Consider the following 13,881-nt stretch of genomic DNA (forward strand, 5'->3'; position numbering starts at 1 on the left):
GTGGATGACTATGCTGGAAAGTCTCCCCTCTTTTCCTAAATTTCCTTCCTGACAGAGGCATTTCCATATTTCATGTTAAGTAGCCTTGCCTAGGTGTCCTGGGCATGGCAAAGTGGGTGTGTGTGATAGACCTGAGGTCCCTTCAGGCATAGCCGAGGAAGCAGAGAGGCCACCCTGCCTGGGTCTTAGCATGGAAATCACACTTGATTTTCTTCCTGGAGGAAGTGTCTTGTATCTCCTGCTAAGCTGATGAATTGAGAAAATAAAAAAATGGGGCCCCTGGGCAGAAGTGAAGTGGGTAGAAGTGGGCTATGGCGCTTTCCGACGCTGTGGTAAGACGAGCCTAGGAGCTAAGGGAACAGGCTGGGTCCATTCCGTGGTATCTCTAAGTCTCTAAGTCAGCTTTTGACTTCCAGCTGTTCCTTATTAGAGGTTACTGTTCATCTGTCTCTGTCCCCTTGCAAAAGGGTCCTCTCTAATCATCAAAACCTACATGGACATCTGTAAGAGGACACATACTCTTGATGACCAAAAGGAAGAACAAGAGTGTAGTGTCACTGAGGCAAAGACAATGGCACACAAAGACATTGCATTGGCTTCCGAGTCTAGATCTATAAATATATTTATTATAATATAACAACTTAACAATAAACATATACTATATACAATACCATTACAGAGAACCCTGTTTTATATCATTCACAGAAATAGCCAGTTTTGCTCCAGTGTGATAGATGAGGAGAGAAACGGAATTTCAGTGTCATCCACGGAGTCTTGTTCACCACTAACACCTCCTTTGGAGGCAGACGCACACCGATGCTCATATTCGCCCTGCCCCAGGCAGTTAGAAATTTGTGCTCCAGTCCTTGGGTTCACACTTGCACCCTGTTTGACATAAATACTTTAAATGACATACAATGTATGTAGTTTTGTGCTTATTACTTTTTTTTAAATAATAAATAATATTAAAAACTGCATAACGAAGCTCGCGGTATCTTGTCAAGTGGGAGCCACACTTGTAATGCTAGAAGTTGATGCCCGTCGTCAGGACTGGAATTTTGGGTCATCCAATACTGAATGATGGAAAGCGTGTAGTGTCTCTTTCTCTCTGTCAATGGTTCTTGTCATGAAGGATGGAAAGCTGACTTTCCAGGTAGAAAAATGGTGTGTATTTGGTACTAACTTCAACTAAACAGCACGGTGGCGGCGGCCTTCTTCCTTGCCCTGGAATGGAAACTGATGACCGGGTGAGGTTTGAGGGTCTAAGGACTAATGGGAAGGCCTTTCTCTTTTGAGCCTCGCTGGGACCTCTCCTGGCTTCCCCCTTCTCAGGTTACTATGCAGCAAGGCAATAAGAAGAGTGTTTCTGCTTGTGCCCCCTCAGGCCGTGGCTGTCATGGCTAAGAAGGCTGTCCCCATCCTGAGAGCTCTCGTGGCAGGTGCCTTGAATATATAGCTATAAATATCAAAAATAGTCTCCTGTGCTTTGTAGACATTTCTTCTCCCTCCCTCCCTCCCTCAGTCCCTTTCCTGGGGGGGTCCTCAGCTTTACCTCATGGAGGGAGCTGGACTGGTGTCAGAAGCCAGAACTATGTTCTTCTAGAATAGACCCTGCCCCTCTGACAATGCCTCCACAAGGCATGGTCTTCCAGGACTGTCTGGGAGTTAACTTTTTCCAAAAATAAAGTGGGGGACATGGCCCACCTCAGGAGAGATCCTCTATTCTGCACATAGAAAAATGAGAGCAAGTGCCCTACCTCTGGCACTGCCTACAAAGAGCTTTGGGAAGTCCCACAGCGTTGTCCCTCCTGTGGCCTTCTCTCGGTACTTAAAAATAGCCTTTTTGTGTATCAAGAAAATGCCTTGGAAATCTAAATAATTCATACTGGCTAAGAGAAAGCTAGCATACCCACCATGCCCTTCTGCAGCAAAACATGGTAGAAAAACCCATGAAGGACAGGCAGCTCTTCCCAGCGACCCCTGCGGCTGCCAGCCCAGGCTCTGCACATGCAGCTGGCCCTCTAGCCTGTCTGGTGGCAACCAGCCCCTCTCCTAGGCCTTGGTGCTGCGCAGTCCCATTTCTCCTTTTTCTCTCGGCCACTTGAAAGTGTAGATAGGTTTAAAAAAAAAACCAAACAAACCAAAAAACCCAAAACAATAAGAGTAGGAATCAAAGTGATAAGGACACTTTGATCTTATTCCAAAAGAGCGTGATGCCCCAAATTGTCACAGGATAACTGATCTATGGTGGCTTAGGGATCAAGCTTGCTCTGCAAGAAGGAAAAAAACAGCTTCTCTCCCAGTTGAAAAATATGTGAAACTATTGCACCGGGCAGAGCGAGCGCCCTCTGTTCAGAGCAAGTGCCTCAGCTGGCCAGCGAGCCCGGGCTCCGTGCATTCCAGGTTCCTGCTGCCCGGAGCACTGTGCCCTGCTTCACCCAAAAGGCGAGGATGATTTTCTACATTCAACGTAGAGAATATTTGAAATGTTAGCGCAGTGAGTTTCTTGATTGTGTTTTGTGGGCCTCTCGTTGGTGTTGAAAGATAACCATGGTGTGTGGCATACGCCTCACCAGACTTGTCCCATAGACTTGTCTTGGGCTTTCTGCTGATGTCAGCCGCTTTGAATATACTTCTTTATCACCACACAGCCGTGTCTGAAAACAGGACAGGGCATGTGGGGTAGGAGGGTCCATGTGTTGCTTGTGGGCTCATATGCTTCCATGTTGCCCAGGGCTGGTCCTTCACTGCTCACGATGCCTCCGGTTGCATAAATTTTACCGTCGAGCACCACAGCACTACGAGAGAGAAAGCAGGGAAGAGAGTTAGGCCCCATATTAGGAGAGTGAATCTCCATATTGGTTCTGGAGACAAATCCCAACACAGTGCTGGCTATAGGGCCCGTGGACGCTCTCGGACAGGCTCTGTGGGATCTCGTTCTTTTTAGCCCCCTAACCTGGACCAATAAGCAACCATGTAAAAAAATATTTCTCTTCAAGTTATGCTGCCCCAGCCCCAGCTCCCAGAATGATGACTCTGAGACCAATTATTTATTAATAAATGCATTAGCCATAAGCTTTGGCTCATTCCCTGACCGGCTCGTAACTTATTTAACCCATTTAAGCTATTTTGTGTCTAGCACTTGGTTAGTTACCTCTCTTGAGGCCCAGACTGCTTCTTTCTTCATGTCTCCTCTGCATCTCTCTCAGCTTCTCCCTGAGTTCATCTGTGTGCTGGTTTACATCTGTCTCCTTAGTCCACCCCCCCATATTTCTCTTGAATTTCTTTCTTTCTTTTTTTTTATACTCTCACTGTTTCCCAGAATCCTCTCTCTTCCTGCCGGTGTCCCATCTACTCTTCTACTCTTTCTTGCCTCAGCTCATTGGCCATTGGCTTTTTATTGGCAGGTGATGCTTATAAGAGATTCTCTCTATATACAACAACTAGAACATTTTCTCTACAGGAACATCATGCAATGCTATTCTGTGCAGAGATATGCTCATATTTATTAGCCTCCCCTCCCAACAACTCTGAGAAACTGAGGGCAGCTACAAAGAGGTTGGTTGCTTCTGCCCATCTCTGGGCCTTTAGGGAGCCACTTTTCCTACTGTGCATACGGAGTCTACTGACTATAACTCCGTTTGGGAACATAACTCAAAATGCCAAGAAACAGAACAGGAGTTAGATCTACCCAAGTAGCAGACCTCTGATGGGAGCTTTGCTGCTGTCTAGGGATCTAAGAGTCCCATCTTCCTCTTGAGACCCTTCTTATTCTTTGTTCCTCTTCAATCAGTAAAGGAGGAGGCCAGAAAAGCAAGGACCAGGCATCTAACTGACCTGGGGTCAATGTCCTAGGAACCAATCTGTATTCCATCCCTTCCTTCTCCATGTGCCTTTGTCCAGTCAGTACACCTATGAGACTCTAGAACACATGTGTCTTGTACTCTTGCCTGCTTCATCATGGAGCTCACACATTACCAAAGCATTTCCCTCAGAGGCCAGTTGTCCTTACATGCCTCTGCAAGGCATCCTGAGAGGAAGCTGGCCTTGCTTCTCACGAAAGGGAGGATAGCTCTGATGTCTCTTCCAGTGTGAGATAAGGTCGTATGGAGCCACAGTGTGAGGATCCTTGACCAGCTTCCACCACAGGATGCTCTCACAGGTGCTCTTAGAGTCTCCATGATGTACTGTAGCCCTGGCATCCATTTCTGTGGGTAGGTAGGAGGGAGGGCCATCACTCCAGGTTTGCCATTGCTTTGGTTTGGGGAGGCAGTAAGTCCTGTGATCATGTTTCTCCTGATGTGGTTACCCGTGCATCCCTCCCCTGCCTCACTCCTTCACAACCCCAGCTGAGGTACCCTCTTCACCTGCAGAACTGCCGAGAGTGATTCATGTTTGGCCCCGCCTTGATGTTGCCTTTTTCCGGGTCGTAGATGGTGGTGGCTCTGGCATAAGCTCCTCCCAGGATGAACACAAAGCCATTGAGGGTGACTGCAGGTGCATACTTGTTGTCTGTGAGAATGACAGAGCAGGTGGTCAAAGCCTATGGATGGATGGTCCCTCCTCTTTCTTTCCCTTCAGTGTTTCCAATAGCAATGTGTCACTGATTTCCGGGAGGACAGGCTAGGGAACAGGTGCAGCCTGAGCCTTGACTGGCTGCCCTGTCTAGGTACTGTGGTCCCCATCACACCTGGGCTTTGGTGTTACCTACTTCCTACACCTAGATATGGGACTGTGGGACACCACTGGCCTGGACTGGGGGATACCAGCTTCTTACCTATCATCGGGGACTCGATGAAGCTCCATGTGTTGGTCTGTGGCACATAGGACTGAAGGACACCCGCCGCTCTGCCTGCCTCGTTCACGCCACCAAACACGTAGATCTTGCCACCACATACAGTGGCTGCTGCCGAATGCACTGCCTTAGGCAGAGGGGCTACTGCCTCCCATTGGTTAGTGATAGTGTCGTACCTGTGAAGAGGACAAAGAGACAGTCCTTGTGTAAGGCAGGCCTCAGCCCAGGGCAGCAGCACATGGGGAATCCAGCAACCGCTTTCTGCCTTCAGCACCAATGGCATAGCCTAAGCCCTCAGATGGGGACACAGGCTTGAGCCACTTCAGGTGGTGCTCCAAACTGGCGCTGTAGGCTTCCTCTAGAGCTGCACTGGGCCTTTTGCTGCCTGCCAACCTCTGTATAGATCCTGCCCTTGCATACATAGTAAGCATCTCCAGGGTGATGGTTCCTGCCAGCATTCACTCATGGAGACCAGGGTAAGCAAAGTGCCATTTTTGCCTTCAAGTTGCTGCTGGCCCAGTGGGGAGGATGTCCAAAATCCAATAGTAGTGAAGGATGGTGTGTCATGATGATGAGGGAGAAGGGCCAATAAGCACACAGTAGGACAGCCAGCTTTCTCTCAGAGGTGGGGCTAGCCCTCTCTGGAGAGTGATTTGGGGCTGAGCCTGGAGGGATGAATGAGCTATCAATGAACAAATGGGGTCAGGAAGCTCATTGAAGGTGAAGAGGCAAATGTGGGCCCACTGGCATTTGAGGGGTACCAGGTGTAGTTCGTTGAGGCTGGAGGTTGGGTAGGTTAAAAAAGCGTAAGTGCCAAGCTCAGGGACTTGGGCTTTATATCCTGAACACTGGGAAAGCCCTGAAGGTTTAAGCAGGGAAATAATACCATCAGACTAGAGAGAGGTCACTGTGGCTTCAGGGCAGGGAGGCCAACTCAGGGAGACCAGTTAGACTAGTCACCCACAGGAAGCTTAGTGAGAAAAGTTAAGTAACGAGTTTGGGTCAAAGGCTGATGGGTGTGAGGAACTGGGCTCTGGAGAGGTGAGGTACATTTGCTGCAGGGATGCTGTAGCTTAGAGGGACAGGGCTACATAGGACACCTTGGAGTCTTGGAAGGACTAGGGCGGAAGCCAGTGGATAAGGATGCATCCAGTTTTCATCGGTGTCTGTGGGCCCATGTCAGGGTTGTGGGCACTTGGGTACATAGATCTGGGTTGAGCTTTCAAGTCACCAACACAAAGATGGAAATGAGAGCTAAGGAGCACATGGGGAGTACAGTTGGCCCTCAGGCTAAGGCCGAGCTCTGGGGAGGGTGGGCTGTGAGGGGTGGAGAACTGCATGGAGTCTTGGGCAGATCAAGGTGTTCTTGAGGGCGACGTTCTGTGGGTGAACTGAGAGGTACAGAAGGTATTATGTGCATAGTGAAGACAGAGACAGCAGACACAGACTTCTCCTGAGGAAGTTGAGCCCTGAAGCAGGCAGAGACCAGAGTACTTAGACAGGAACAAAGGATCCTGAGGGGGCTTTTTAAATAGAATCCTTCCTCATCAGTGTTTACCACCTCTGTGAGGAAAACATCTTGGAAATATAGTATATCAGCAGGATCCAGGAGTCGGTAGAAGACCCTCTGTGCTGTGGTTACCTTTGTCTAGACTCTCCACAGGTAGCTCCAAGAGTCATGTGAGACCTCAGAGAGCAGGAAAATATGGTGGCTAGCCAAAAAGCTTGGGTTCTGAGGAATAGATTATCTGTGTTTTAATACAGAATTCTAATTTTTCATAATAATTGGGTCACACAGTTCTCCAAATGTTATCAGCGGCTTTTCCTGAGCCCATGGAAATAAACTCTGGTACAACGCTGGTTTTGTTTTAATGGTTGCGAGTGTTAAGAACATTCTTTTATAGATAGGAAAAAGTGCAAACGTTTGAACCAAAATTAGCTAAACAGCCAGGATCCAAATCTGTGTGTTCTGCATCCAGAGAAGCCATCAGTTGCATTTAGGAAAAAGCTGAAACATTGTATCTGTGTTGAACATGTCCAGAGTTTCCATTATTTCCAAAACAACACAGTGTAACAGCTCTTACACAGCATCTGCACTGTATTAGGTATTGTAAGTGGTATGTAAAGTGATTTGAAGCATCTAGAATCTACAGCAGGATGTGCACAGGTATTTGGATGTGGTTACTGTGCCGTTTTATGTGAGGACTTGAGGACTTGCAGATGTGGGTCTCCAGGCATCCTGGAACTAGTCCCCTGTGGGTACCAAGGGGACTTTATGATATAAGCAAGAAAAGATGGCACATGACTGAGTCCAGCACTCAGATGTTGACCCCGGAGTTCAAGACCAGCCGGGGTAATCCAACTGAGAGAGATGGGAGGGAGCAAGAGGAGGGGGTGGGGTGGGATGGGGGGAGAGCCAGAGAGAGTGACAGAGAGAGTAGGGAGAGAGGCTAGAAGAGAGAGAACACATAGTTGGGGGCCACAGGGAACTCTGAAGAGCTCTGAACCTCTCCCGACCCCGCAGCCTATGGGAATCTGTATTTGTCCTCGTAGGACAAAGGCTCCTGGGTCCTGTATGGTTTCTGATAGATACTGCAGATGCTAATTAAAGCAAAAGGAGTTGTGAGTAGAAGTCAAGAGTGGCACAGCTGCAGGCACATTGCTGGAGTAAGCAGAGAGAGGAGAATGTTTGTTGTTTTTCTTGAGAGAGGGATTCATGTATCCCAGGTTGATCTGGTAATTTCTAAGTAGCCAAGGATGAATGTGACCTCTGAGATCTTACAAGTGTGGACAACCATCCCTACTTTGTGTAGTGCTAGGGATGAAATGCAGAGCTACCTTCATTCTATGTAAATACTGCACCCCTGGAATATTTGGGTTCTCAATCCACTGCCCCATTTACGATGGGAAGCAGGAGGTGCAGTGGACAGGAGAGCCTGTGTATGGTTGAGGCGAGAAAGAGGAAATGGCTGACTGGGCAGACCCAAGAGTGCCTTGCAGCATCTGGGGCTGGGTGGAGGCTTGACTCTCCAGTGGATAGTAGGACCAGTCTGAAGGATTCTAGGATTTCCCTTACCAGTCCCAGGGAGAGAGGAAGGCAGAGAGTAATACTGAACTGATCTGCTTCACATATACTTAAGAATGAAGGAACGATGTGAGAGAATGTAGAAGTCCAGACACACTGAGGGAAAGGAGGCAGGGACGGCTGCTGGGATGAGCAGAAGTGGACCTAAGGGGGCTGGCCAAGGGAGGACAGTGCCATCCTCCCACTCACTAGCATTTCTGTTCAGTGTTCCCAGGAGCTAGCTGCCCCTCCACGCTCCTGCCTGACTGCAGCTGCCCTACACTTACTGTAGCCTTACTAACACACTTATCTCTGCTCTACGTGTGTCTGCACCCAAAGCAAGGGTCCGAGACTGCTCACTGTGACACCAGGGAGTTCAGTCAACACATAGTCGTGAATAGCATACGGCTCCCATGTTCTCCCTGCGAGCCTCCTTTAGACAAGAGCCATCATTAGCTCAGAGCTAGGTACTCTGGGGATCTTACATACACTGTGTTCTGGTTCTTGAGTGTATGGGGAGGTGATGCCATGTGACATCTGCTTCTGGATTTGGGTATAAGAAGCCGAACTCTCTTATGGGGCAGCTATGACTGATGCCGTTCAGTTGTGGATGGATGATATATAGCTAACAGGCAACAGAGTAAGTGTCTTTTCAGGGCAGTGTCAGAAGTTCAGATATCTGTTTTTTAAGCCAATATGGCAGTGAGCCAAAGAGCTTCCATGGAAAGAGCTGGGAGATGAGAAAGATTATGTGGCTGTTAGTCCTCAGTCTTTCGGCATAATGACACATTCCGCCAAACACAAATTTCCTGAGAGTTTGTTATTCCAGGTGGCTGATTGCCAAGCCAGTGAGCTCTCCCGTCAGCTCAATCTGTCAGCTTCCTGCTTGAGAAGGATATGCTAATGACATGCAAATGACCCAACCGAGTGAGGCGTTCCGCTATCATTTATGCAGTAACCACAGCTCCTGCAATATATTGCTATAAAATATTAGACCCAGTTATTTATATAATGATATAATACAGGTTTGTCTATGGCGCTGTTGTTTTAATCTATAATTATGTAATCTTGCTCTATTTCTGTAACACGGTAATGTAATATAATTATAATACACCATATATCTCATTCATTATCAATATAATAGCGATTTGTACCATTAGTGCTTCCTGGGGAACAAAGAGCCCCCATGTCTATCCCCATTAGACTGACCTTCCTGTCACCCTGAATTCTCCATTACTGCGGCCATGTGGCACAGAGACTGGCTTACCCAAAGAGGACTGCTCCTTGCGTAGCAGTGGGTGCCTCTTCCCCCACACCCTCCACTCCCTCTCATGGGTATCACTTAGGGCTCTTCCAGTCTTTGTCCCATCCTACAGGGACAGATGACAGATCTTCATGGGCTAAGGGAGCACTCAGGGTCCCTCAGGTTTCTCTAGGATCCCCAGCTGCTCTTTCATTCACGGGGCCTCCTGGGGGTGGTCTTACTCTCAGGTGCTTCGAGCTGACATTTATTTTCCAGCCAGCTGGAAGGGCTCCATGGGGAAGGCCGGGTACAGGCAGCCCCCTGGGGCCTTGGAGAACTGCTTCAGGGCCCAAGAGAATTGGAAGGAGTAGAGACTGTCTCTACCTCTCCATCACGTGCGTTTGATCCTTCAACAAATCCCTGTATTTATCAACAAGCAGAACTTTGCAAAATGAGTAATCAGCATCTTAGGAGATTAAAAATAGCTGACAGAGGCAAAGCAAGATGACATCCAGCTCAGCGGACTCCTACAGAGCAAACGGCTCCTTGCTTGTGTATTTATTATTGGGCGACAAATGACTGAAGCCAATGCTTCCAGCAGACCTTTGGGGTACACCTGGACATGCAGTAGGTTATGCTCAAGACCCCCCAGTGTTAGGGCTGGTCTGGGTCCAAGCATGGTATTAATATGCTCATAATCACCCAGGGATTTCTCAGTATCATCAAATCAATATGACAATTAAATGTTGTTACCAAGCCATCTCTGGCTCCACTTGGGGGAGTTAAAAGCCCACAGTGAACATTCAGAACCTGTCTCACTCTGAAACCCATCCTCACTGGAACATTCATCAAGTGTCCAATTAGCTACCCAGGGGAAGAAAAAATCAAATCAAGAGGTATGTGTGGCTTCACAGGCAGAAAGGATGTCACACTGCAAAGTGTGCTTTCTGGTGGCAGCTAATGGTGTGGGCCAGGCTAGGGGAAAGAGTGAAGAGGAACTCTACTCATAGTAACTGGGACTATAGCCTGGGGCCAGGGCAGCCTCATGTGTCACTCTCTGGGGCACTAGTCTCTCCTGAAGTAACAGTGAAGTCTTTCTGCTCTGCTAGCTGGTGGTCCTCTCCCAGAGGTTCTGAGCATCTTCTTTGAGGTGACCCACCCATTCTCTTACAAGAGCAGTCTCACCGGCTCAGGAGGAAAGTATCTTGGCATTTTCCATCCCAGGGCAGTACCTGCTCTAGCCTCTGGCCCTCAGGCCTCTGCCTGATGTATACCTCATCCTCAACAGCCTGGCTGGGGTAGGGTGGGAGATAGTCTGGGACTTGTAACAGAGTGCAGGCTACCCTCTAATCTTGGGCTCGTTGGCTTATAGCTTTCCTCTGGGGGCTGGCCAGACTGTGCCCCTACATTGCTTAGTTAGTGGGTGGTCCCTCTTCCTAGCATCACTACCAATTACCTGGCATGTGTGGGATGCAGGAAGGATGTGTGCAACCGCTACGTCGTTGGACAAAGTGGCGCAACCACTGGCATGGTCCATACTTGGGGCATTGGTTTAAGCTCCTGAATTCTAATATGACTCTGGGCTGGTACTTGCAATCAACTGTGTAACCCTAGCCAAGCTCTCTCATGTCCTTCTGTGATTGGACCTTGGGCCACCATCTTGTGTTAAAATATCCTTAGTGACTCATGAGCATCTTCTGTTCACTTCCTTTTGTTATATATGATAAACCTGGGACGGGCCAGACTGTAGGTCATGGGTAACAGGTAGGTGTTGTTGTTGGGGGCAGAGGGAGGAATGATGTGATGTTAGCGCACAGTGATGCCAGCTCAGGGACTGTAGCTGCCTTACCTCTCCACGTGGTCCACGTTGCCTGCCACTCCAAGTCCCCCAAGAGTGTAAATCTTCCCATCATAGACAAGACTATTGTGGCGACAGCGAGGGACAGTCATTCTGGAGACCAGGTTCCAGTTATCCAACAGGGACATGTAGCACCAGACATCAGCCAGCGTCACCCCTGATTCCATACCACCTGTGGACAGTATGGGGGTAGAGTAGAAGGGGTTGAGAAAGGGGCTGACGACAGGATGCCCAGCTCCAAGGACAGAAGCCAGAGGCTTTATTTGTAAAGCAGATTCTCTGAGGCCTTGACCTTCTTCAACCCAGTGTTTGAGCAGAGGCACCTTTGGTAAGCCCATCCCAGTTCCCACCCAGCCCTTGGGAGCCTCACCTGAGAGGTAGATGTTGTCCCCAGCACTCACTACACTGAAGAACTCGCGGTCATAGAAAGGCAGCGAGGCCAAGGGATACCACTTGTTGTTCTGTGGGTTCCAGCAGGTGACAGCCACCAGCGAGCGCTGGGTCATCCCAACCATCTGACGGCCCCCAACCAAAACGATGACCTCGGCCACACCTGTGGGGACATGGATAGGTACCCTTGGGTCACACCCTGACACTGTCAGCATCTGTGTCTGGATCCTCACTGGGTGGGACCATCTGGAGCCAGCTGACTCCATGGCAGCTGCAATTTGGGGATCTGGGCATGTCCCTTGATACCTGCAGAGAGGCGGGGCCGGGTTCGGGGTGTCTGCATCTCCTGCCGGGCGTGGGGTAGCATGTGGTAGCGTTTAGCTTCATTGACCAGGTCCCGACATGCTTCTGATGACTTGATCAGCTCTTCATTGTCCACCACATTGAGCAGATAGCTGGGGTGGATGAATGGGAGGCGGACAGCAGCCAGCAGCTCTGCTGCATACTGTGGGATGAACAGAAGGAGTGGGATCCTGCTGAGAGGAAGCCACTTCTTTTGAGTTGAATGGAGAAGGACTCCCTCATCTAGGTGTGTCTTGGAAGTGCACAGTGCCCAGGCTGGCATACTAGACAATGGGAAGGCATGGAGGGCTAAGTGGAGGCCTAGCAGCTGCAGCCAGCCCCAGAGTAACCTATCCCTCTACCCCTCCAGCCTCTCATCTCCACACTCCATCTGTGCTGCAGAGCCTGACTGCACTTCAGACTGCCAGGTGGCTGAAACCGGGAGAGCGGGAGCCTTTTGTCTTGCAGAGGTGTGAGAGTGACGGGAACAGGTGGGAAGACCCAGAAGAACTTAAATGAGATGATGACTGTCAGCTGTAAGCTAACTGTGACACCTGTGTGTCCCTAATACTACAGCTTCTGAGTAGTGTCACCTTGTCCTATCCCAGCTTCTGGATGCTCTCATCCTTCATTCAAGGCTTTTCCTGAGCTGATGTGAACTTCCCCTGCGACAGGCGAACGGCTCGCTGCTCCACCCACTTTTGTTTCGTCCAGAGGCTGAGTGGCAGGAGTAATTGGTAGCCACTCTAGACCATATGTTAAGCTTGTTACCAGAGCTGCACAGGCTGATGAGACCCGGCCTCTGATCTAAAAAGTGTTCACAGTTTTCTGGGTGATAGCTAGGGCTGTGGAAGGTGCAGATGTGAGAGGTGTCACAGGGAAGATGATGTTCGAGGTGGAGGAGTTGGAGACTTCTCTAAGATAGTGGGAATGGGTGCGGGGGCGCGTGGGGAGGACATATAGGGGCATGTGAGAGCGGAAAGGGACTTGACACTTGGGGAACTATATGGGGTTTATTCTTGGGCACAAAGGGCCTTTTTGGAGGGGTGCAGCACTTAGCAGATGGGAAACAGGGAGACCAGGCTCTCTGGGCAAGCCTGGCTGAGCTCATACCACACTCTGGGCTATGGATGTGGACAGTTATAGAGAACTGTGGCAGTTACTGTGTCTATCTACACAACCTCAACTCCTTTCTGTGGAAATAATACTTGCCTTTTGGAACAAGCTGGTCAGGGGAGGAACCCACTTCTCCTGGACGCTAAGGACTCAGTGATGGGGTTGAGGCGGGGCAGGGAGCTAGCTCTGTATTCTGTATCTCTCATCTTTGTCTCCAAACTTCCCCTCCCTTCCTCTTCCCCTCTCTGCCTTCCCTTTTCTTCCCCCTCCCCCTCCCTTCCCTTGAGTTCTGTAGCCCAGGCTGAGGCTCACTCTGTAGTCAAGTCTGGCCTTGAACTCCCAATCCTCCTAATTCTACCTCCCAAGTGCTGGGATTACAAGCATGTGTCACCTTTCTATGCCCAATGAAATGTGACAGCTCTTCTGACCCAGCACTTGGCTTCCTGGCTCTGTCCTATCTGCTTGGACTCTCCACCATTGCTCCCAGTTGTTGTTTTATATTCTGACTCTTCCAAGGGCTTCCTGCCGCTGCCCTGACCTCCAGGCTCCTTACGCAATAGCCAATGGCAGTCCCATTCTGGACAGGGACTCCATTTGGGGCTTTCTGGGTACAAATGGGCTGATGAGCTCTCAGAGACTTGGGTGACTCTCTGGGGATACTGGGTTTTCTTTACTCTGGCTTTCCTGGCTCCTCTGGTAATTCATTTTCTCTCTTGTCACACATGTTGTGGTTTCCCACATCCAGAATGGCTTCGGTTTGCTCTCTACCCATTTGATAGCCAGAGTATATATACTCTGGCCTCCTGGGACCCCATATGGTTGGTACCCACTTTTCTGTGATGGGCCCAGACCCTGTGTTCTCCTTGGCAAACTTGGACACTTATTCTAGGTGAGTGGAAGTCCTTAAGAGCCCTCTGGAGACTGAGTCTCATCTTTGCTACTTCTTTCCGTGTGTGTGTGTGTGTGTGTGTGTGTGTGTGTGTACACTCCTCTACAATCCTTGCAGCCCTGCCTCCTTCACCTTCAGCCTTGCAGCAGATCCCACCCCTGCAGGGACCAGGTGGAGCAGGCAT

The 13,881-nt window shown here is 49.5% G+C and overlaps 1 protein-coding gene across 1 annotated transcript in view; it reads right to left on the bottom strand.

The window, feature by feature from the left end:
- Positions 1-597: 597 nt before the first annotated feature.
- Klhl29 (kelch like family member 29) overlaps positions 598-13,881 on the bottom strand; it is a 248,491-nt gene continuing 235,207 nt past the window's right edge. Inside the window, exons 9-14 of the mRNA XM_028779393.1 lie at positions 11,657-11,855; positions 11,331-11,513; positions 10,952-11,132; positions 4,778-4,971; positions 4,368-4,512; positions 598-2,798 (exon numbers count right to left, since the gene is read on the bottom strand). Of these exons, the coding sequence (XP_028635226.1) occupies positions 2,615-2,798; positions 4,368-4,512; positions 4,778-4,971; positions 10,952-11,132; positions 11,331-11,513; positions 11,657-11,855 (1,086 nt within the window). The 3' untranslated portion in view covers positions 598-2,614. The remainder of the gene's footprint in view (positions 2,799-4,367; positions 4,513-4,777; positions 4,972-10,951; positions 11,133-11,330; positions 11,514-11,656; positions 11,856-13,881) is intronic.

This window comes from Grammomys surdaster, unplaced genomic scaffold (genome assembly GCF_004785775.1).
Source record: "Grammomys surdaster isolate TR1022 unplaced genomic scaffold, NIH_TR_1.0 351, whole genome shotgun sequence".
Taxonomy (NCBI): domain Eukaryota; kingdom Metazoa; phylum Chordata; class Mammalia; order Rodentia; family Muridae; genus Grammomys; species Grammomys surdaster.